Source organism: Balaenoptera borealis (genome assembly GCF_965194805.1).
Source record: "Balaenoptera borealis genome assembly, chromosome: 7".
Classification (NCBI taxonomy): domain Eukaryota; kingdom Metazoa; phylum Chordata; class Mammalia; order Artiodactyla; family Balaenopteridae; genus Balaenoptera; species Balaenoptera borealis.
Window position 1 is genome coordinate 97,597,424 of NC_138864.1, and position 25,782 is coordinate 97,623,205.

Here is a 25,782-nt window from a genome sequence, read left to right on the forward strand (position 1 = left end):
AGTAGGAAAGTGAGAATGATGCTATTAGATTTTTCATTATTATACTCCTATCTGATATGCAAATTTACCTAAAATTATATACTATTTAAAGTATAGAACTTCATAATGTAATTTCTTAATTAATGTTAATTATTCTCCATAATTTTTATATGGTACTGTTAAATACTTAAGATAAATTGATTATGAAATAAGAGATAGATTTCTTATACCAAGCGTATTTGTTTCTCCCCTATTTATTTTTATTCTGTGTTCATTTTCAAATTATTTTACTTACAATTTCTCCTTTTTTTTCTATTTGATTCTTTGTTAAAGTTATCGGGCTAATTGTATAATTTGTCTTATAATTGTGTAAATATTTCTGGTGTTATAATTGTGTTGGTATCATCACAAGATGGTTTTCCCACAGCATTTAGGAGACTGGAATGCCAAATTGAAATAGAGCAGAGTACAGATCATTTAAATAACACAGAAACTAAAAAGAAAAATCATGGTTGTTAAACATTTTTTTATTTTGGTTTAGTTATGGTATAGAACATTTGTTCTTCAACCAAAAGTTTCCACCTTGAGAAAGCCCAAATAGTGCCAATAGTGTATGTTTTAACCTGAATGCACCTTATCTTTATTCAAAAACCATGAATTTATTTATTTATTTATTTATTTTGAATTTTATTTTATTTATTTATTTTTTATACAGCAGGTTCTTATTAGTTATCTGTTTTATACATATTAGTGTATATCTGTCAATCCCAATCTCCCAGTCCATCCCACTACCACCTCCCCCAAAAAACCATGAATTTTTACACTTTTGAGATTTTAACTGGTTTTCATAAATATATATCTCATCTTTTCCAGTAATTAATTGGTCTTATAGTTATGTCCCTCATAATCATTGTATGACAAATGAAATTATTTATAGCCACCAACCAGATAAATTATCTGCCAGCAGGCTGAGAGTAATCTCTTCGTAAGAAACAAACTTTATTATTTAAAATGTTTAACTGCAATATTAGCTCTGCTGTGAGGTTCTATGAACAGTTCCAGTTGAATGAAGGAGAGAAATGGAAAAGTATTTTATTCAGTGAAATTTGAATTCCATTAACTTAACATGTTCTCACCTCAAATAGTGGTTCTTAGAACAATTATTGCAGCTGCTGGACCCAGGAAAGTAAAGCAAAGGAAAATGAAATTGTATATATTTCAATGTTAGTCATGGTGGAATTAGAAGTTGGTGTGGGAAAAATAGGAGAAGATGCTGGGAAAAAAATCAAGTGTGTATTGTTCCATTCCAGGTGGCTGTTTCTTTGGCTGTGTTGTGGCTGCTTCCAAAGTGAGTATTCCATGTCCTATTGTGGATTGTATTTTGTTTCTATTGATTATTTGGGTCTTATTAATTATTGTAATATCCACTCTGCTTCATTTCCCCACAGTACTGTAGTGGAAAATTGAGTTCTTTTGTTTAAAATTGTGAGCATGTGCAGTTCCTGCAGCTCTTTACCAATTTTTAAAGGATTTAGTTGTGCTTAGTTTCCATACAATGCAATAACAATATTTAAAACAACCTTGCACACTTAGTATTTTCTCTGAGTATTTGAAATTTTATCTATTTCAATGGTTAAAAACTTAATCTACTTTCTTGCAATAGTAAGTCCTTCAGGTTAAAGGCATAAGCTCTGCTAATGAAATATGTTGTGTTTCTTTAGACTCAAATTCAGCATCATTTACATGTATTGGAAATTCAGTGGGAAAGTTTGGTTGCCTGATAACAATTTCCTTTTGCTTTACAGACCATCTCCTCAAGACAAAGGGAATAGTACAGCAAATAACAGTTATACAGTGATCATCACCAGCACCAGCTCGTATTATGTTTTCTACATTTATGTGGGAGTAGCTGACACTTTGCTTGCTCTGGGACTCTTCAGAGGTTTACCACTGGTGCATACTCTAATCACAGCGTCAAAAATACTACACCACAAAATGTTACAGTCTGTTCTTCAAGCCCCTATGTCAACCCTCAACACGTTGAAAGCAGGTACTTGACTAAGTGTACAAAATGAAGCTGCTGCTCCTCCACAAACAGGGCCTGTGAGTTGGTTGGTTTTCTAGTAGTAGCACTGGCTTTTGCATGCAGGCATCTACCCTTTGTTGAGCTTCCTTATGACTGGCATGTACCTGTCTCAGGTATTATAGGCTCTCAGATACCATCACTCCTCATATTTCTGTATCAGTTAATTAGAGTAGCTCCATTTGTTAGGACATGATGCTGATGGGACTGTAGCAGCAGAAGCAGGCCCTTCTGAGTCAGCTGTCCTTCTCTATTCAGATATTTGATCTAGCCCCCTTCTAGGCATCTTGCTGCCAATGTATATTGTTGTTTAAAAGAGAAGATTTGAAGTGATCAAAACAATTCTAAGATTCTTTTACTAATAAAGTGTTTTGATGAGGTAGAGTAATCTAGTTTCATGTAACTGTTCAAAGATGATCCCATAAATTCATTCAGGGTTGTTTTAAATGGGTTGGGCGGATCCCAAATGTATTTTAAAAGTATTTTTGACACTATCATAGAGGTTAATAAAAGAGTACAAGCTGTCCGTTATAAGATGAGTAAGGTCTGAAGATCTAATGTATAACGTGGTGACTATAATTGATAACACTGTCCTGTATAATTGAAATTTGCTAAGAGAATAAAACTTAAATGTTCTCTCACACACGCACAAAGGTAACTATGAAAGGGGGTGAATGTGTTAATGAACTCAGTGAGAGGAATCCTTTCACAATGTATACATATATTAAATCATCACGTTGTATACTTTAAATATCTTACAATTTTTTTGTCAATTACACCTCAACAAAAATAAGGCCACAGAAAGTAAGAGTAGTGAAATAAAGGGACCAAAGATTTTAAAAACTAAGGACAATAAGGTACTTTGAAAGTAATCAATTTTATTGATTCCCCTTTAGACAAATTCACATTTAAAGAATCTGAGGTTAATAAGGAATCTCCCAAGTTTTATTCTTACAGAAATCTGTTGAGCACTTACTTTCTATGGCACTAAGCCAGGGACTGGTATGAAAGGATGAATAAGGCACAGTTCTTGCCCTGGAAGAATCCAGACAAGGGAGAGGAGGTAGACACAGGAACATTTGATTATAAAGGAAAGAATAAATTCCAAGACCGAGATTTTTAGAGTGATTTGTATCTAAAAATCTCAAGATAAGAATTATCCATCATTTTTTTCTGGGTAAAACATTTCAGTGTTAGTATTCAAGAAGATCTTCCTTATATTTATTCTTTTAAGTCCTTGTGTATCACTAAAGCCTTGCCTCATTTGGATACACTCATCACCACGCTTCTCTTTTAGAGCTAAGAAATTTTAGACCTAAAAGAGAATGCCCAATTACCTTGATCCAATGATTTCATTTTTTTAAATGGGAAAACTGAGATCCAGAGAAGGTAGGGGATTTGCCCAGGATTCTAGCAATGAGAAATGGGCAATGAGAATTAATGAAAGGATCATGGGAATTGTTTGAGGTCTGGCTTGTCCTCATGAGAGTGATGATCATGGGCAAGTTACTCTTCTGAGACTTTGCATCCGCATCTGTAAAATGGGGAAAGGAATAATTATCTCAGAGGATCATTGTGAGAATGAAAAAAAGTCATCATCTACTAGCCTGTTACATAGCCAACATGAAATAAATGCCAGTTCCCCACTGTTGTTCACTTTCCATTGTTTCCCATTTGAAATATACTAAGCACTAGAATGATATATATATATATATTTTTTTTTACCAAAGCAACTTTCATTTTCTACACAGAATAAATACCATACGCTACTTTTTTTTCAATTTTTGATTCATTTATGAAAAGATATACAAATATATTTAATTAAATATGCTAAATAAAATATCATTAGCAAGGGCAAGGAGATAGTGACAAATAAAAAAATAAGCATTGAATTCTTCCTACATAAGGCTTTTTGCCGAGGGCTCAGAGTGATACAAAATGTGGCATGGTCCAATGACCTCTAGAAATTTACAATATAGAAAAAAGAGGTAAGACATGTATACAGCGACTGTACAACATGGATATAATTATTACAACACAGAAGTGCTGTAAAGATGTATTAAAGGTATTAAATGTGTCCAGAGGAAGAAGGGATTAATTTGAGGTGGTGCAAAAATTGACGCTTCCTTGCAGGAAAGGCATTTGAGTTGGGCCAGGAAGGAGACATAGATTTTAACATGTAGACATGAGAGGAAAGGGTTTTCAGGCAGAGTAGCTACGTGGAAAAGGCAAGGAGGTAGGAGAGTATAAGGTGTATTTAAACAATAAGCCAGTTTGAAACAATGTTTGAGAAGAGGAAGCTTGTACCTAGGGTAGTTTAAGGCCAAATCATGGAAGATATTAAATATTAAACTAAGAATTTTAGACTTTATCCTGCAATAAATGGCGGGGGGTAAATGATAAGATTCAATATCACTTTGTTTGTACAGTATTGTGTTGTATTTTATCTAATTATAGGTTTAACTCACCCCTAGACAATGTATTCCTCAAGGGCAAGGAGCAAGGCTTATTCACCTCTGTTATCTCAGTGCCTAGCATTGTGCCTGACACCTAGTAGACACTCCATGTGTAACTTTTCTTCATTGAAGGAAAAAATGATCAGACATACAAATGTGAGTCTGTTAATTTAGAAGACAGACTGAAGCTTAGATTGCCAGTGAAGAGGGTAGAAAAGGAGGACAGGGCAAAGGAGGTCCACATGGTGGGCAGGAAGGGGTTGAGAGCAGCCACGGGTTCTGCTGAGGTATGTTTTAGAAAGGTGTGGAAGTTGAAGGATAGGGAGGCTCTATATTACAAAATACGATATGAGGGAATGATGAGAGCATATCCAGAAAATTATTACTAAACTCAGGCTTGTAAATGGGAGACTTTAGTAGTAGGATGGGTGCCTATTCCTGACATAATTTGTGATAGGGCTCTATTAAAGACCTTGGTTTTTGCCTGAATCTTACAGCAATCTGTATTTTATAAAAGTTTAAAAGTAGTAGACAATAACTTGAACACAGAGTTATTTAGAATCTTTGCACAAGTTACTTAGAATCCTTGTACTAAAGTTGTCTACGTCATTATGTATATATATATGATTATGTACTCATTTGTATTTGAGTTCTGAATGCTTCTGCTGTGATCCAAATTTATCAAATTCATCAAATATTGATACATATTTTTAAGATTACTAGTTTTTGAAGAATTTTTCTTCACATTATAGGTGGGATTCTCAATAGATTCTCCAAAGATACAGCAGTTTTGGATGATCTTCTGCCTCTTACCATATTTGACTTCATTCAGGTTTGTAAAAATAAGTACTATTAAGTGACTTTGCTTTGTTGCACTTTTTAAAACTAATTAGAAAATGTAGTAAATTAGTTCTTGCTTACTTTTCATTCGATTAAGAGTTGAAGCCTGTATATTGTATAAATCTTTTCAATATTAAAAAAAATCTTCAAAATAGTCATAAATTTAGTAAATTCAGTAGTAAGTCAGAACTGTTTACCTGACCAAAACCTAAGGCAATTCCTCATTTAGATATAATAGCTGTCTACTTGGGAGTGATTTAAGATGCATGGCAGACCGTTTTCCCCCAAATCACTGTCCGTGAAGTGTGACATTTTTGACATTGGCATCACTATTTGATAGAAGTCACCTACCTCCCGAGGGTCCGTGTTAAAATGAAGATCAGTCAGTTTCCTGGTGGACTACAGTTTCAACCAGTCTCATCCATGAACACTTTGGCAAAGATTAGCTAGTTAGCAATCTCACAGTAAGGACCATAATGCAGGGACAGAAGTACAGGTAAGTTTTCAAGCAGGTGAGAGAGGAAGGAAAAATTCAGGACTAGTCAGGACTATCCCTGGGTGACAGATCTGAAGACACCTGCAGGGCAGTCTGACTCTGAGCATGTGTCCTTAGCGTGGGGTGATTGATGGTGAAAGTGGAGAAGGGAAGAAGGGGTTGGAGATGAAGGTGACCTAGGGGATACCGCATCAAGACTTCCTAAGTGACAGAACTTGAGTGTTGTGAGTTAATAACCTTGGCTGTTGAATGAGGTTTGAAAACAGCTTACTGTCTGGCTTAGGTTGAGCTTCAGAGTAAATGACGCAGTCTCAAATAACCTCCTTGGAGAGACACTTGGAACAGGATGCTGCCCATCTCAGGATGAGTTGTTCGTCACCCCCGCCACTGAGAACCTGTGAAATAAAATAAAATAAGGGCTATCACATTTGTGTGTATACACAGCTGACATTGGCAGGTGCACAAAAACCAGTTTGCCAGTTTGCCTCATCTGAAATGATTGGCACAGTCAAACACATTAACTGTTCCAGGTGAACTTTAGTATTTTGAGTTTCCTTCAGTTACTCTGTTTAGGGATATAACTTAGCAGCCGCTGCTGGAATTCTTTAACCGATGCTTTGAGTTTATGCATGTGAAGGAATGTTTCCCATGTCTTTCTTTAATTTCTGGGCATTTCTTCCTTGTTCTAGGATTGTAAATGACTGGTCTCAACTGTAATATTATTAAATCAGGTACAAACTGGAACATGGACATCTTGACATGATTGCAAAAGAATTCGCAAATGTTAGCCCTTGATAATTTTTTTAAAAAAAACTTTTGTAGTCTGCTGAGTATTTTCTGAATCAGTGTAAGGCTCACTTCAGAAATCCTTTGGGAGAGTGCAGTTTTGAACACTTATTTTATGAATTAACACTTCTTGACACACGTGATGGTTCTCATCCTTTCTCTTACGGCAATTTCAGTAGTTTCTGCTCAACTTCTAATGTTGTTGCAGCTCACTAGTTGTTTCATAAGTGATTGGGCAGGGCTTTTTAATTTTGATTTCCCTATTTTATTTACAAGGAGGTCTCACATTAAGGAAGCATGATACATGACAATCAAATACAGTAAAAATCCGATTAATTTTGATTTTATTAAAAAATGCATCAGAGGGGTCCTTTAAATTGTGAACCCCTTTGGTTATACTTAGGTTCAGATTAGTTAAATTTCTTTTTAGTCACATTTCAGAAACAGATTTTTTCACAGAATGAGGCACACCTGTAAATTTCCTTTTTTTAAAAAAATGTTATTTCTATTAACTCTAGTTCTTAACATTTGATAATATTCTGGGCAATTTACTTTCCGGATTGGAACATTGTATAGTGAAAATGAAAGATCCAGATTCTATTCTGCAGATACCACTATTTATTTTACCTTGAGCTAGATACTTTATCTCTAAGAGTCTCAGGTTTCTCAAATGAGGAAGATAAGTCTGATGATGGTCACTTTCAATATTAAACTTGTATGCTTCAGATTGGCATACTGGAAGTGGACCATACATGACAAATTTGAACTTGAAGCCACACAGAAAAAAAACTATCCTGGTGTCCTACTTATCTCTATGCTTCAGTGACTGATTTTTTTCACGAAACAGAAGCCTCCGTGTTTTAAAATATGCAAATCTTCTCTTGTCAGCCTCAAAACCTTTAGGTTTTTTTGATTCTTTCTGTCTTACCCTAATATATGAATACACAGTGAGTCCCGCCACTTTGATCTTTACTATGTCTTTTACATCTTTTTTCCTCCCTTATTCATTCTGTTAATCCCATTAATCCCTGGCTTAAAAATTCTCAAGGACTAACTATCAATTATGAATTAAATTCCAGATCTGGTGTTCATTGCCTGGTTTTAAATAGGTATTTATTATCTATTTATTGATCAATCAATTAATTAATTAACCTTCTAAATGATTTCAAAGTGATCCTTCATTCTTATCATCTGGTGCCTTGCAGGTTTTATAGTCTGTTGATTTTTTTCCCCTAGAATTTTAGGATTTGGGTAGGGATGAACGGGAATTAGAATCTGTACTCACATTTCCATCTTGTATTGAAGTCCCTCTATTTATTTATTTTGTTGTCCTCTCACTAATATACCTGGTCTGAAATGACTTGTTTCTTATTCACTGTGAATTAAAAACTAGGACAGAATTTAAAGTTTCTTTGTATAATTAGAATATCAAACATATTAAACCAGTGCCTTTAGTTTTGCACAAGTGCTAAATTATTAGCTTCTGACCTCAATGCCTAAGGAGGGCTCCTTATAAAGCAAATAGAGTTATTTTCCTCAAAGCTTAGATTTACTGTTCACTTCTCAGTTTGGGCTGTATTCTGGATAATTTTAATTGCTGGAAATCTACCTTGTGAATATTTCACCATTTCCAGTTTTACCCACCTTCTCCATTCTTCTCAAACCCTATGTGATATCTTGGTAGGGTTGGCTGCACAACTCTTCCTGTTCTATTGTAACATAGTTACATTGTCATTCCTAAGAATCTCCACCATATCAGCAATAATTAAGTTAGAAAGAGAAAAACAAATACCATATGCTAACACATATATATGGAACCTAAAAAAAAAAAAAAAATGGTCATGAAGAACCTAGGGGCAAGACAGGAATAAAGACACAGACCTACTAGAGAATGGACTTGAGGATACGGGGAGGGGGAAGGGTAAGCTGGGACAAAGTGAGACAGTGGCATGGACATATATACACTACCAAACGTAAAATAGATAGCTAGTGGGAAGCAGCCGCATAGCACAGGGAGATCAGCTCGGTGCTTTGTGACCACCTAGAGGGGTGGGATAGGGAGGGTGGGAGGGAGAGAGATGCAAGAGGGAAGAGATATGGGGACATATGTATATGTATAACTGATTCATTTTGCTATAAAGCAGAAACTAACACACCATTGTAAAGCAATTATACTCCAATAAAGATGTTAAAAAAACAAGAAAACAAAAACAGAAAAAAAAAAAAAAAGAAAAAACAATGATCACTTTCCCCACCCACTGTTATAATCCAACAGCTCCAGATTGGAATTACATGGTAAAAATAGCACAAGACAAATGAACACAGTACTGTTTACAACTGTCAACAGCAAACAAAAAAAAAACCCTGATTCTAATGGAATAGCTGAACGTTTCCATGTTGCCAATGCAATAGCATTTGTCTTTCAGACATACTGGTATTTAATATAGTGGCCCATTTAAATTAAATTGTATTTCCTAGTAAATAATGCTTGGAAGTTAATTTTTCTCTTTTTTTCAAAAGATCTTATTTCTGAGAAATAAATACCCTCAGTTAAAAAACTGAGTCATTTGCCATTGATGAAGTCTTATCATGTAGTAACTAGGGCGTTTGAGGCTTTCTCATTGCACTGGTGGAACTTGTAGGGCAAGAACAGAATAGAGAAGACTTTCTTTAGATTATTGAGTCATCATATGTACTTAGTCCAGTGTTTGGCACTGTATTTATCTGAGTATTTGTTGAACGAGAATGAGTGAAGGGCTTATTGTAGAATTTGATGATGGACACCTTAGAGGCATTTTCCCTAGAAAAGTATCATTGAGATATGATCATCCGAAGCTTTAGATGAACATAACAACCCATTCAAAGAAGATTTATGCAGATCTTAGTTACACGCTTATTCATGTTTTCATCTACCAAAATGTTCTGTATTTCTGTATTGGTTTTAAAGTACATGTGTCACCCATGGCAGTTGGTAGACAACTGGCTCAGTGATTATCAGATAGATGTTATGATAGGTTTATTTTTCAACCCTTGTTGTGACAGTTACTTTATTTATACTTTATTCACATGGGGTATTGTGGAACAAATGTTAGCAGATTTTTTTTTAATATGTATGGATTTAGTGTCCTTTGGAAATATAGAATTTAAGCCTTGAACTTGATCTGAAGAACACCAATATGGTTAACTTATTTCTGAGACTGCCCACAAGGATCCAGTTTTGGGGGTGGATAATGTGAAGATATGTCTCTAATGAATGGGCTTGACTGAAACACAAAATTCATTTGACAGTATATGAGAGAAAAGTGGTCTAATTTCAAATTAAATCAGCCATACCCCCAAAATCTTCTTTTTGCTTTTTTTTGAGCCTCTAGGTCATCTTCGATTGTTTTAAGGAACAGGAACAAAAACAGGAAGGGGAGTGAAATTTATTAAGTATACTTTTTTTTTTCAATCTTAAATGTTAATCAACTAGGTTTGGAGAAATTAAGTAGCTTGCCTAGATGACCAAGCCTACCAGATTTTTCTGACTCAAAAGGCTCCAAGGTGAATGCCCAATTTTCAGAAATTGTCTGAACAAAATAAATCCTAAAATTTCACATTCATACTAAAATTATTTTAAAATAGAAAGTTTCTTTTAAAAGAAGCCCAGGCTAGAAAAAAATTATGTTCATTTAAAATTTATTTATCATACAGCACTTTAAAGTGTATAGGAAGTGAGTATACACTAAGATGCAAGAATACCGTGTTTTCTAAACTGCAAAACATTATTATGAGCAACCTAAACAATTTTTGGAATTTTGATAGAACTTATGAAAAATATACTTAGAGGTGGCTGCCTTCCCAGTAGGAAGAATGGAACAGAGTGTGAAGACCCTATTTAGAAAGATGTTGCTAACATACCTTGTGCACTTTGCAACATGGAACTGTTTACTTACCAGTGTATTTTCTTTGATCCCACAGTTGTTATTAATTGTGATTGGGGCTGTGGCGGTAGTCTCAGTTTTACTACCCTACATCTTCCTAGCTACAGTGCCAGTGATAGTGGCTTTTATTCTGTTGAGAGCCTACTTCCTCTGCACCTCACAGCAACTCAAACAGCTGGAATCTGAAGGTATGATGCAGCCTGTGCAACGCTCACCTGGGAAAATATCACAAGAGCTATTCGTGGATATTTATCTGTGATTTATGTACCTTTCCAAAATTTTTTTCCCATTTTTAATCTCTGGCATTATATGACAACGACTTTTAAAAACATCTATTTCAACTGTGATCCAGGCCGTCTCTGTACATTCTCATCATATATAACTCTCTTGGGTCTCATACTTTTGTTATTCATTAGATCTTAAGTATTATTATTGAGAATTTGACCTTTGTCTTCTTTCAGATTTAAAATATAATGTTAAACCACAAACTATCCCCCCCCCCAAAAAAAGTATAAGTAGGAAAAGGAAACAGTAAATTATAAAGCACACATAGATTGTTTTTATTAATGAATGACCATGTGACTTCGTTTTGATTTTAAGACAAGTATATAGAGTCTTAGGAGGCTTGATGTATATTATATCCATTCATAATCATATAAACTAAAATCTGAAAACATAGTGCTGCTATTACTAAATGTTTGTCTGTGTTCCCAAATGATACTGGACAAAATTCTTCCCTCTGGCTTGTTTTCAGACACCTTTCCTTTCTCTCCTGGGGGTCTGCCTTTTTGTGTGCCCCCAAACACTGCTTGAGCTCTTTGGGAAGCACGTTGTTCAGTAACAGCCTTTGTTTGGGTGCATTTTCAGGGGATATATTTCCAGTGTGTTTCTGCATTGAAGGTTATTTGCTAAATTAAGTCACATAAACTTTCTTAATTGAGGCCTTGAATAAATTGCCTCAAAAGAAAAACTTTTTCTCTGATTAATTTAGGATTAGTCAGATAAACAATGCCCAGTGGTAGCCAAGGGATATGAATAAATAATGGCAGTGATTTTATAATAAGTTCCCATCCATGGTAACCAAGTAAAAAAGAGGGTAACTCATTAAAAAAATAACAGATTGCATCTATTCAAAGTACGGCACCAGAATGAAAAGCCTTTTTAACCAATGACATTTGTTGTTTGGTTATTCTTTAAGCCACTCTTTTTAAAGTAAGAATTTGCATTATGTGTTTACATGACTTGCATTGTTTCCTATGTAATATTTCACAGGCAGAAGTCCAATTTTCACTCATCTTGTTACGAGCTTAAAGGGACTATGGACACTTCGTGCCTTTGGACGGCAGCCTTACTTTGAAACTTTGTTCCACAAAGCTCTGAATTTACATACTGCCAACTGGTTCTTGTATCTATCAGCACTGCGCTGGTTCCAAATGAGAGTAGAAATGATTTTTGTCCTCTTCTTCATTGCTGTTACCTTCATTTCCATTTTAACAACAGGTACTGTGAACTCCTTAACTATTTAGCTAAACATTTAATTTAAAGCTTTGCCAACCAACAAAATGCTACATTCTTATAGGTTAAAAATTTTAGATATCTTTAAATCAATTTTTTGAGAGTTTATTGATCAAAAAATTTGTTTATTGTTGAATGAATGATTTCTTTGAATTAGAGATGTATGCAGTTGAAAAACTGAGATACAAGGAGTGTCAGATAACAAATCTGTGATTCAAAGAAAAAAACCATCTCATGACTCTCATTTTGATAAAGGATCTTGGCTTCAAAAGTAATAGATCTCTTTATTAAAGAACTCTCTGAATAGGGGAAAAGAAACATCCAAATTTATATACAGATACACACAAAATCCCCCTCCCTGGTAAGTTTTGTTCTTTTAACCACCAGTTGGTGCAATTTGTCATCCTAATGTGAACTTTGCATGGTGAAAAACTGCCATAGAAGTGAAATAACTTAGGTGAAAGTGCCATATTTTTCAAATACAAATGTTCTGAGTTTTAGGATCTTTGGGTGAAAAACGTAAAATATTTCATCGTAAGTAAAATGAAAACCTATATAGACAAGTGAGCTCTTCTAATTAAAAAAGGTGAATTACTGAGCTATAAGAAAGGTTGAAATATATATGTGACTGTGGACAGAGATTCAGAGTGACTGCCAAATCTGAGGGGTCGTTTGGTTCTAAGAATAGAATCCGGATCAAACAAAATGAAGCGCGTGTTGGAGAATTATAGGAGGACCTCGTGGAGCACAGGGCGGGAGGCACACGGAGCCTCCAGGGAAAATGGGACAGGCGTGGAGAGTCAGACTCAGAGCTTCCCGTCTCTGGAGACTGGATGCCGGCCGTGCCCATTCCTTCCTCTGGCTACTTCATTCATTTCTCTTTCTCTGAAGACTGGTTTCCCTGATGTCCCAGAGCTGTGCTACAGTGACCTTATATGGCCTCTCCATTCAGGCCCTTTGAATGAACAGCTGACTTCCCTCTGTCCAGTTACCAAGTATGGGCAAGAACTGAAAACAGGCTCATTTTGGCTGAAGGGTCCACCTGCTGTCTACATAGGTGCCGCGAGACTAGTGGATTCCCCGCCTTCACTGTTCTCTCAGCCTAGGGCGATGGGAAATGACTCTATGAAAGAATATAAGGGGCCAGGCAAATGAACTAAATCTTTAGCAGTACAGTAATTTGGGGCAACTTTAAAACAAAATAAAATTTCTTTTGTGGTTCAGGATTTTTAAAAAATTTTGCCTTTAATTAAGTTATTTGAAATGTGATCCAAGAGGGCTGAGTGAACAAGGATTTGTTAACAGTGAATTCAAACCAATATATCATGTGCTATAACATAATGGTTAAGGATCTGATTGAGTCCCGATTTACCAGGCATGATAGTCAAAGCATTTCGCAATCAGTATAGCTCAGGACCTATCCATTAAATCAGATGCCCACCCAGAGTGAATGTTAGCCACACAGCTAATAACAACCCTGCCTCTGCTGGTCTTCAGCTGTGGTAACTTGTACACTTTAATTAACTTCTCTAAAGCCCTCATTTTCCTCATGTGTAAATAAACATAATAATAGTACCTATCCCATAAGTTTGTGGTGAGTATTAAATGTGATAATTTGTACAAAACACTTAGTGTAGTGCCTGGTCCATAGTAAGCACCTGAAAATCTTATATTACTTATTATTGTTATTATTTTAAAAATTTTATCTTACTCTCATCTTACTCTTCAGAATGAGTAATATATTGGGGCCCTGGATAAATCTCACCTATTTAGAATAAATGATTTAGTATTAAAAGCACATACCTGCTGTCTATGGTTTGTCTTCTGTTAGAGGAATTGTAGAAGCAAAAATTTCAATTCATAATAATGGGACGAATTATTTCTCCCAATTTTAGAACCCTATGGCAGTTTTATCATGCATTACAGATGCAAGGACTGACTCTCAATTGAGACTTGATAACCTAAATTTATAATAATTTAAGAACATTCTTATTAGAAAAATTTTAGGGCCATGAATAGAGAGTATTTATGAACTTTAATTAGTGGTCCCCTCTAGCCCTTAAAAACTATTTACTCTAATTAGACTTTTAAGTATTGTTCTTCCTGGGTGAATGAGTCAATTTTATTTTAACATAAAGAGCAGTCTTCTCTTTTTCCAAATGGCAGACCCATGAGTTCTGACTTCCCCATGAACCTCGAAGTTCTTTCTTCCCAACAGCATCTGATTGGCAGAGAAAGTCCGCCTCACAAAGGCATGAAGCACATCTAAACATCTTCTGGACACTGCTCACACACATATCTCTCCTACTTTTGACTTCTTTGTAGAGGAGCTTATTCAGACAGACACAGGACTTTTTTTCCATTGTCCATTGTAGTCTTTGAAGGTATTATTACTTACAGAGTGATAGTAGAAGGGATAAAAGTGATATTTACCCAACACCAACATCCCCTTCACTATCTGAAGCATTTAAAAAAGGGCAACTCTTTCCTAATAGTCAATCACTCTTCGATTTAAAATGTTGGTTGAATACTTATTATATACAGGGCATATTATTACTAGTGATACATGCTGTGGGGATCTGAGATGAAAAATGGTTAAAACTGGCACAGAATCAAAATGTAACTTTAATATGTGCCCTCTTCTAGGAATACATAAAGTGGTTCACAGAAGAGAGAAATAGCATAAAGTTTGTTTATATCTTTTTTCCACCTATAGGTGAAGGAGAGGGAAAAGCTGGGATTATTCTAACTTTAGCCATGAATATCATGAGTACACTACAGTGGGCCATAAACTCTAGCATAGATGTGGATAGCTTGGTAAGTATTATTTTTTTTATATTTTATGAAAAAAAATTCAGATGAACCAAAAAGTATAGGTAGTAACATAAGGGATGACTATATACCCAGACCCAGCTTAAGAAATAAAACACTGCGGATAAATTGAAGGTCACTATCTATCTCTCATTAAACCCATAACTCTTCTTTCCTCCACATAAATAGCCACAATCAAGATCTGGTGCTACGGTGAACATTCTTGCAGTCTCCTTGCCCAGGATTTTTCTAGGATAGCCATCCAGGAGTGGTATTGGTAGGCCATAGAATTCACCCATGTTCAACTTTACTAGATGGTGCCAAATTATTCTAAGATCTGTTGTACCAGTTTAACCTCCCATCAAGAGAGTATAGGGCTTCCCTGGTGGCGCAGTGGTTGAGAGGCTGCCTGCTAGTGCAGGGGACACGGGTTCGAGCCCTGGTCTGGGAAGATCCCACATGCCGCGGAGCAGCTGGGCCCGTGAGCCACAACTGCTGAGCCTGCGCGTCTGGAGCCTGTGCCCCGCAACGGGAGGGGCCGCGATGGTGAGAGGCCCGCGCACCGCGATGAAGAGTGGCCCCCACTTGCCGCAACTGGAGAAAGCCCTCGCACGAACCGAAGAGCCAGGACAGCCAAAAATAAAAAATAAATAAATAAATAAAATAAAAAGTAGCTATTAAAAAAAAAAAAAAAAAAAAGAGAGTATAAGAATTCTCAGAGGTCCATAGCTATGACATGCAACACTTGATATTGTTGGACTTTGGTTTAATTGAAGTATAGTTGATTTACAACATTGTGTTAGTTTCAAGTGTACAGCGAAGTGATTCAGTTATATATATATTTTTTCAGATTATTTTCCATTATAGGTTATTACAAGATATTGAATATAGTTCCCTGTGGATACAGTAAATCCTTATTGCTTATCTATTTTATATATAGTAGTTTGTATCTGCTAATCCTATACTCCTAATTTATCCCTCCGCCCCTCCCTTTCCCCTTTGGTAACCATAAGTTTGTTTTCTATGTCTGTGAGTCTGTTTCTGTTTTGTATGTAGATTCATTTGTATTACTTTTTAGATTCCACATATAAGTGATAATGTATAGCATCTGTATTTCTCTGACTTACTCACTTAGTATGATATTCTCTAGGTCCATCCATGTTGCTGCAAATGGCATTATTTCATTCTTTTTTATGGCTGAGTAGTATTCCATTGTATATATGTACCACATCTTCTTTATCCATTCATCTGTTGATGGACACTTAGGTTGCTTCCATTTCTTGGCTATTGTAAACAGTGCTGCTGTGAACATTGGGGTACATGTATCTTTTTGAATTAGTTTTTAACTTTTCCAGACGTATGCCCAGGAATGGGATTGCTGGATCAAATGGTAGCTCTATTTTTAATTTTTTTAAGGAACCTCCCCATACTGTTTTCCATAGTGGCTGCACAAATTTACATTCCCACCAGTAGTGTAAGAGGGTTCTCTTTTCTCCACAACCTCTCCAGCATTTATTATTTGTAGACTTTCTGATGATAGCTATTCTTGTCAGACTTTTTAATTTTGGAAATCTGATGGGTGTGAAGTGAATGCTGAGGAGATAGGGCAGCTTAATACATATTTATTGGCCATTTGAGATTCCTTGTCTGTTAATTGCTTGTTCATTTCGATTGCTCATTTTTCAAGTAGATTGGTTTTTTTCTTAATTCATTTGTTGGAGTTTATGAATTCTGAATCAGTTGTCACTTGTATACATTTCAAACATGGTCCTCCAGTCAGTGGCTTGGCTTATAGTATCTTTTGATGGAAAGAAACTTTTAAGTTTAATGAAGTTAAATTTTTCAATATTTTCCTTTATGTTTTGTGCTTTTGGTATCTTTTTAAGAAATCCTCCCCTATCTTGGGTTTTCAAATTTATCAGCATTACATTTTTCATAATATTTTTCATATTTAAAATTTCCACAGTCTTTTTTTTTTTTTTTTTTGGTGGTAGCTCCTTTCTCATTCTTAAGTGTTTATCATTGCCTTCTCTTTTTGCTTGGTCAATATTGTCACATATTTATGTAATTTATTAGTGTGTACAAAGACCATATTTTGGTTTTGGGATTTCTCTTGTTTTGGTTCCTTGGAGTGCAGAGCCTGCAGTAACGTATGTGAGGTAACACTGTGTCCAGGGCACAAATCCCATGGCAGCAAGAGTGAGAGATAAATGGAATCAAGGCATCTTTCCTCTTTTTATTTAAAAAACAAATGCATAATTTTCATCAGATGGTATAGTTGGTCTGGATAGCTTCATCATCAACTTCTATTAGTCTAGCTGGAGTACTGTATTCAAATCAGACATCCAGTACTGTATTTGTGGACGGTCTAGAAACCCATGTTGGGAATGACTATATAACACTTGTTATTACCCTTTTGGCTTAGGTTCTTTTTCTTATTCCCTGAGACAGTTGGCATGTTCTCAAAATGCACACATTCATTCAGCTGTGAAATTTGTATAATCAGTTCCTGTCAGAACAAGTATCGTTATAAAAAATACTTCTATAGGGAAAAACCAAACCTTTTCATTCCCTCTTCTTGTCTATGTGACTTAATATTTTATTTAACCAAAGCACTGTAGTAATTCATTGAAATGTAATTTAACCTTAACCTGATTTATAGCAGGGTTTTTTTTCTTTTCCTTCAACATCATTTTCTTTGTGAGTTTGACCAGCTCTTTTTAGTGATGCCATTCATCTCCTCACTTAGCTCTTATGCTTTTGGGGTTGAGTCTTGTAAATGTACTTTAAAATGTTTCTATTGGAAGATAGCAGGAAGATAGTAAGTAAATATTGTGCTGGCATCTATTTAATTCTTTGTTCAAACTTTCTACAACTTTGACTTTACGATTAAAATCCTCATGCACTTCACTTCGTTTTCTTTATCTGAAAGCATCTCTTTAGCTCGTATATGCACAATTCCTTTCTCTTTGTCACGTTAGTTTGCTTGGTTTATGTAACAGCCTCTACAGCCTCTCTTTGTTTGGTGTCTGTTTTGCATGTCTAATCTCCATTAAAATTTCTTTCAGGCATTTTAATTTCTCTAGTTTTTCACATGGTCATCCTGGGCTTTGTGACCTGTTCTTTGACATTGTTTCACCTCCTGGCATAAAAGGATCTTTGCAAAAAACTATTATGTTCTAATACAGTCTATGGAAAGTATCAATATTTGCATTTCATCATATTTTTTAAAGTCATTTTCTTTTCTTTGAATATCAAAGTGATCATGTTAGTTTTCATTTCCCTGCCAAACAGCACAACTGGTCTTTCCTGGGCCTTTATCTAGTTATTAATTCCCATCTTGCTGCTTCCACCCCTGCAACTGCTAAAGTTGTCCAGTAATCTGTTGGTTTTCACCTAGCATATGTTGAAAGTAGAAGGGGAGAGAGCTCTGCCCTCAAACTTCATGTTTACATATATGTTAACACTAAAGGTCCTTGTGACCTCTGAAGTGAAAACTCACTTTACTTTACTGAGTTCTGAAATGAATTTAGACCTGAGTTTAAAATGCAGTAAACAGGGTGTTTTGTTTGACACACACTTTTAGTTTTTCAGTACAAAGGTACTCAGAAAAAAATGTCTTTAGACTTGGAAAGAATATTTCATTTACGCATCTGGCTGGGTTTAGACATGAACAAAGAGTCAACCGTCAACAGAAATATGAAGTTATAAAAATGGCAATATGACTTTTCTTCTACTGCTCATCCATTGCTTAACCCAGGTGCCTAGCTTTCATTAGCTTTCAAACGGTAGAGGTAATATTTGGAGGATAACACTTCCTCATCACAACCTCAGGTATCTTTGCATTTATGACTGACTGCACATCTCAGATGTTGGCACTCAGAACTGGTCAACAACCCTTTTATTACATTTTCCTAATAAATTCTCTATTTTATTCCCTAAGATGGTTCTTTCCCACCTTCTTGTCTCTTCTCAGGTGCTCCAATAATTCCACCCCCTGCATTCTCAGCCAATGACCTTGCTACATACTATATAGAAAAAAACATGCAACCAGAAAGAATTCCCTCCTTTCTCTCCACCACCCTTCTGCACCACTACTCATATGCTCCAGTGCCCTCTGTGTCTTCGCTCCTGTATAAAGGCCAGTGATATGCGATCAACCCCTCTTTGGTGGGACCTTTCTCCCTAGCATAAAACTACCATCCTGGGAAGCTGCTGCATAGCACAGGGAGATCAGCTTAATGCTTTGTGACGATCTAGAGGGGTGGGATAAGGAGGGTGGGAGGGAGGCTCAAGAGGGAGGGGATATGGGGATACAGGTATACATATAGCTGATTCAGTTTATTGTACAGCAGAAACTAACACAACACTGTAAAGCATTTATACTCCAATAAAGATATATATATTTAAAAAAAAAAAAACTGCCATCCCTTGATCTCCAGCTAGCACTCCATTTCTTTGACCAGTTTTCAGCAAAAATTCTTAAAAGAGTGCCTGACTCCATTCCTCCCCGCCCCCCTTTCTTTACATAACCTGCTTCATTTCATTTCCATCATCCCCAGCACTCATGACCAACATCTTTCCGGAGCCAGCATCTTTGTTTCTCTCAACCTCTCAGCAGTTACTTATGCCATGGACCATCCTTCTTGTGATCCTTTCTTCTCTCAATAGGGTGATGCTACTCCCACCTCGTTTTCCGCTGCCTCTCTGGTTCCTCCTTAGTTCTCTTTGCTGGCCTCTCATCTTCTTGCAGAGCTCTAAACATCAGTTGTATTCCAGCCCTCCTCTATCTACACTTTCTCTAACTGTTATCTAACTCCATGCTTCAGAAATCATCTCTCAATGCATTGCACATTCATATCTCTAATTTAGACCACTCCCCTGCCCTCTAAATATATATCCAACTACTAACTTGACACCTCCCAGTGTTTATAAAACACAGTGATAGAATGTCTTCCAGTAGACTTGACATTTTAGGGCATAGTTCTTGTTTGGAATCTCCTCAAAATATGCTTGCAGTATCAAGAGACCATTAAAAGTGAACGAAACTTCTACCTGCTAGTTTGTCTAGTTTTATATAGCAGTTTGGGAAAAAAATCATCTGAACATTGTCACCTTATGAACTGCATAGTGTAATAGGTTGTGAATAACCCCAGAAATTTGTAAAATAGTAAAATTATCAGAGTCCAACTTAATAATTCCCACTAGAAACCTCCATGTTAAGGGATTTCCAATTATTTCAATTGATATCACAGTGTTTTAAAAACTATTATTTCTAATTCACTCTTCATTTTAACATGAATAGCATGTATGTCTCTATTCATTTCAATTGTGTATCTCATACTATTCTGTAGATAGGATGAAAAGAGAAGTGTTAATTCTTTTTAGCTCCATTCCTCACGTACTATATGGATTATAGGTGTTATTGCTAGAGCTATTATCTTAAAATTTTTGTGTTCTTAATTAACAAAGCTGTATGCTTATTTATTTTATTTGGATTCACAAGATGCCTGCCATTTTTAGTACCATAAAGCTTCTCTGTCTCCTATTGTTAGCTACTTAAACATTATATATCTTAAATAGGCTGTGCATACCTAGATTTTTGCCTCCATGAATGAGTGAAAATTAAATAAATAAATAAGAGGTAGAAAGGATGAAAGGTGATGAGGTGATGTTTCAGACTTAGTGCTTATCAAGCCATTTGGTGACTAGTGAATTGCCCACACTCATAGTCTCACTGTTTGAATGAGGCAGTTGACAATTCATCTGTTTTCAGGGCTGTCTACATCCTAGTGGGCACAGCTAAAAGATCTGAGCATATGAATAGTATCCACTGCCTTAATTCACCAATTGCAGCAGCAGATAAGCCATCCCTGTTATAGAGTGTGTTCCTAATAACACAGGAGTATGGGAGCCGCCGGGATGAGCAGGGAAGACTGTGCCTCTGTACGGTTCACAGTTAGATTCCAGTTAATGAGTTTCCAGAAAGTTCTTGCAAGATTGATGTAATCTGAGAAGAGTTTTCTGTCAATAGAAACTCCCTCTGTTTCTCCTTTGTCCTTTTATTGACCGTGTTTATTTTGGGTTCCAGTAAAGATCAAGTGACTGATTGTACAATGACCAACAAGAAACCTGATGGGAGGAGAAGTGGGGAACCTGCCTTTTCTTCAGTGCTCCTGATGCCTAATTCTATTGCATTGACAGTAGTTTCTGCCATGAGAATCTGAGGGGAGGATTCACTCCTCCTATTTTTTTTTAACCTCCTTTTAATGTCCTCTTGATAACACCTTTCTTTGTTTTTCTGTTCTCATGAGTCTTTGTGGTGTAGTTTCCACTTATGACCTCTGTCCCAAGACTTCTTTCCACCCAGCCTTTCTATTTCCATCCTGCAAAGTGACTTTCTATTCTGTGTTCCACTCTGGCCCTACCACCAAGAAGTTGTGTGGCCTTAGGCAAGTCATAACCCACTTGAGGGCTTCACTTTTCTCTTTTGTAAATGAAACAGTTTGGTTAGAAATTTTGTAAGCTTCTGTTAGCTCTGACATTCTCTTCTGAACCTATGAAAGATTTCAAGTCTTGATTGGCATGTATGCAGGCACAATTCCAGGTGCTCTCAGGAATCACACGTATCTGCCACTGTCCCCGAATGCTCATGTCCAATGATTAGGTCATTCACCACTGCAGTTGTCAGAGCTGATAAAGAGCTCTGAACCAGTGTGTTACTAGAACCAACAAAGACAAAGAAAGCACCATTAAGATGTTCTTGGGTCTTGAATTAGTAGGAGAGGCTTATGAGAACCTGAAGGGATTGCGGGAGTGTGGAAAAGTTTGGAAAATTTGTTGAGCTTTGTGCCTGTCACTTTAACTTCCTGGGTTTAGAATTTTTCATTTGTACCAAGAAGGAGTGGATTAGAACAGAGGTTCTCAACCTGACAGCGCATGTGGAAACTTTATAAAGATAGAGATTACTTAGGGTCCTCTAAGATTAGTTAAAGCAGTTCTCTTGGTTGGGGGCAAGGTGACCAGGCATGATGTCTGTCTTTTAAAAAGTGTTCCAGGTGATTCCGGTAAATCTAGACTTGAGAATCACTGGATTAGATGGTCTCTAAGATTCATTTTCACTCCAGTTTTCTGTGAGTCATGGCACGGAGTCAGAAAACTTTGTCTATAAAGGGTTAGATAGTCCTTTTTTAAGCCTTGTGAGCTATGTGGTCTCTATGACAATTATTCAACTCAGCCTTTGTAGGGCAAAGCTAATGTAAACAAATGGATGTGGCTGGATCTGGCCATTGGGCCATAGTTTTGCTGACCTCTGGTCTATGGGATAGAATTTACTTTGGAACTGATAGACCATCAGCAAATTATTTTTGTCCTGTATATCAGCCAATGACACATATAATTCTGTATATGACATATAAAGGATGGTGCTTAATGATAGAGAACTTGGGGAAGTTGCACTATCTCAAAATTAAGATGCTTAGAGAAAATCAAAACCTTGGGAAAATATTTTGATTTGTTGTTCTGGATTTTGTTTTTTAGTAAATCTTCTCTTCTTGAGATTTCCTTTGAAGTATGTTTAATGGATACCACATAGACCCAATTGCATTCACCAAGCACTTACTGATGGCCTATCATGTGCTTTTAAAAAACGTAACACCAGAAAGAGTTCAAGTTTGAGTAGTAGATTCAATAAGTGATATCAGACCTTTTCAGACAGGTAAATTTGAGAGTCTTTCTTTGCCTATTGGCACTTAGTACCTTGATTATTGAAGCTCTTACTTATTGAAATAGGCACAACATATTTGATACCTCTACGTTTATTTAGGATATGTCTTTTGTCATTCGTTGTAATGTGTTTTCTTTCTCTTTCTCACTTCTTGCAGTCAGAAAAAGTGACATTGACTTGCCATGTGATTTGCCACAAGTTAAATAGCAAGCTATAATAATTTCCAAAGGGTTAGAATTTATAGTATACTATAAGTAACTCATTTATGCTGTTAATGATTTATAACCATACAGTTCTGATTGACTTTTTAAGAGCTCTAGGAGCATAAGTAATAGGTGCAGAACGATAGACCAGAGTTTCAAGAATATGTTTTGGGCAGAGTCTGTTTCCATGATAACCATTATCTCTTAAGTCTATATGCATGGCTTAAAGGTTATGCCAATGACTCTAACGTGGTCTTGGGCCTCAGGTCTCTAGTTAGTTGATTCTGAAAAGCATTTAGTTTGGGCCTACCAGGAAGAATCTATGATTTAAAACACTTTAATCCTCCCTTTCACGTACTTCACGTTTTGAAAATTTCTCTTGCAAAATGTGTGGTTTTTCACATGTCACTCTTCTAGATGATTCTCTTCACATTTACTTCTTATAATCTTCCTATAACAACCAGTTGTGAAAACTCTTTACAGTGTTGCCAGCCAGATCTCAGGCTTATGAAATATATTTTCTGTCATCATGGCTTTTGGGGTATTACAGCATGTAGTTTAGGTGTTAATGCACAATTTTGATGTACTGGTTTCCAAATAGCCAAAAGGATGAAAGGAAAAAGAGCAATATTTTGTGAGGGAGAGGAGTCTGGCTTCCTGACTTCCCCTAGAATAGATCTTTAAGCCTTTTCTTCCCTCTTTGTTAACAAAAGGTGGAAAGGAAAATCAGGAATCATTTTCTTTTTCACTAAATATATCTGTTATAAAGTTGAGATGAGGCTGTGGAGCTGTCTTTTCCCAAAAGACTCTGTTCTCCTGATGCCTAGATTAGTAATTTAGGCCAGCGGTCCCCAACCTTTTTGACACCAGGGACCGGTTTCGTGGAAAACAATTTTTCCACAGACGGGGGGTTGGGGGGGTTGGTTCAGGCGGTACTGTGAGCGATGGGGAGCGTCAGATGAAGCTTTGCTCACTGGCCCACCACTCACCTCCTGTTGTGTGGCCCTGTTCTGTAGAGGGGCCGCAGAACTGTAGAGGTCCGCAGACTGGGGGTTGGGGACCCCTGATTTAGATGCTATCATAAAGATAATGAGATTCAGTTTTAAAGATTGACTCAGGAGAATTTTTTGAGCATAATAAATTTGAATAATCAAGCCAAAAATTTAAAGCAGATGCTACTCAAGCAAAAATCCCACTTCATTTTAGTTGAACTCCAATTTTATAGAAGTCTGTGCAAAGTATATCAAGTTTTCCTCTTCATGTGAGGAAAGGTTTGATGTTTCAGTGCCTGAGTCTCATTTTGGCTTCATCACTTACTTCTTAAAATCTAAGACACATTCTCCCACCTAAGCTGGTAATGGCCACGTTGAGACTTTGCTGTCAGTGGGCTAGACAGAGCCTCCCCCTCATTCCTCTTCGGGAAACACTTTTCTATGCACAGAAGCAGCAGCTTAAGGTTAAGGAGTTTGCCTGACTCCGTCTACAGAACTCTGAAAATTGCCAAATCTGAATTTCCATCCAGCTCCATCTACATAGCTGGACAATGGCGTAGCAGTTTTTACGTATCACCTGAAAATGTTTAGACATTCCAAATTAGAGACAGGATTAAGTTAGTTTAAAAAGCTCAATGAAGACAAAAATATGAGACTAAAAATAGTTTGGTATGTTGCAACTTCCTTCTAATCCAAATAGCAATGTATATTTTCAGGCTGAGAGGCCGAGGCTGCAACCGCAGTCTGGATTTCCTGCTAAGGTCCCCACAGCACTGTCATTCTCCCTGCTCAGAAACTGCTTTCTGCATATGAGGTAGAACAATGCATTAATTCATTACGAACAAAGATTTATTAAGGGACTGCATGATGGTAAACACTAGATGGGGAAGATACAACAAACAATGCTTGAATAAGTTTACTGTAATAGCCACAGTGGATTTAACTGAAGCTCATGGGATGTAAGCTTCATGTTCTCTCACTTGCATGGAACCCTTTGAAGGCCCTATACTTAATTTTCTATGCAGAATTTTAATTCTTTTTCTTTCTTCCCTCTTTTTGAATATTGTTCCCTGTAAATCCTTGTTGCTTATCTATTTTATTTATAGTAGTGTGCATCTGTTAATCCCATGCTCCTAATTTATTCCCCCTTAGTAACCATAAATTTGTTTTCTGTATTTGTGAGTCTGTTTCTGTTTTGTAGATAGATTCATTAGTATTATTTTTTAGATTTCACATATAAGTGATATCATATATTTATCTTTCTCTGTCTCACTCGCTTCACTTAGTATGATATTCTCTAGATCCATCAATATTGCTGCAAATGGCAATATTTCATCCTTTTTATGGCTAGGATTTCATTGTATATATATTCTTTTTCTTAAGAAGAGTCCCCTAAATTACTTAAGTTTCAGGTTCCACCAAACCTGGATCCATCCCTGATTTCAGGTATGAATCTTTGGCTGTGAAATCAAGTGTACGAGAAATATGACTACTTGTGCTATAGTCAAATTTATTTCCTATTTGAACATGCCTTCCGCCGAGTGGAAGAAACAACCTCAGCAAATACAGAGATCTTCCTAGAAGTGAATCTATAATAAATTGTGAGTGGAGTTTACAGGATACCAAGACACTGAGGGAGGGGGCGTCTGGCCCTAGGTTGTCCCTTGTTGTGCTTGCTGTCTCTGAGACTGTCTCTGACCTAGAGGTGTACAGTCCAGGTATATTGGGTCTTTGTCCTTCTGGTCCTGATTATGAGCTCTCCCTAAGTGAGCTCTCTCTCTCTCTCAGCTTCTTCCATGTCTCTGAGGAAGGGAAGACCCTGAGGGATCAAAGCGTTGGGATTCTTTGGCTTCCCTTCAGCACCATTCTGGAAATACAAGAAAATCTGAAGCTATGTCATGTTATCTATGTCTAGACATGCCAAGCATCCGTGTCCACTCTATTGCTCCTGTGCCATGCCGGGCACTGGAAG

The 25,782-nt window shown here is 36.5% G+C and overlaps 1 protein-coding gene across 8 annotated transcripts in view; it reads left to right on the forward strand.

The window, feature by feature from the left end:
- The window catches only part of CFTR (CF transmembrane conductance regulator), a 192,992-nt gene that overhangs the window by 123,341 nt on the left and 43,869 nt on the right, over nucleotides 1-25,782 (forward strand). For 7 of the 8 annotated variants that reach the window (XM_082399969.1, XM_082399968.1, XM_082399971.1 and 4 more), the window contains 6 exons: nucleotides 1,290-1,327; nucleotides 1,785-2,029; nucleotides 5,271-5,350; nucleotides 10,601-10,751; nucleotides 11,836-12,063; nucleotides 14,795-14,895. In XM_082399969.1, coding sequence (XP_082256095.1) covers nucleotides 1,290-1,327; nucleotides 1,785-2,029; nucleotides 5,271-5,350; nucleotides 10,601-10,751; nucleotides 11,836-12,063; nucleotides 14,795-14,895 — 843 coding nt within the window. The remainder of the gene's footprint in view (nucleotides 1-1,289; nucleotides 1,328-1,784; nucleotides 2,030-5,270; nucleotides 5,351-10,600; nucleotides 10,752-11,835; nucleotides 12,064-14,794; nucleotides 14,896-25,782) is intronic. The other variant, XM_082399975.1, reaches the window with a different exon arrangement.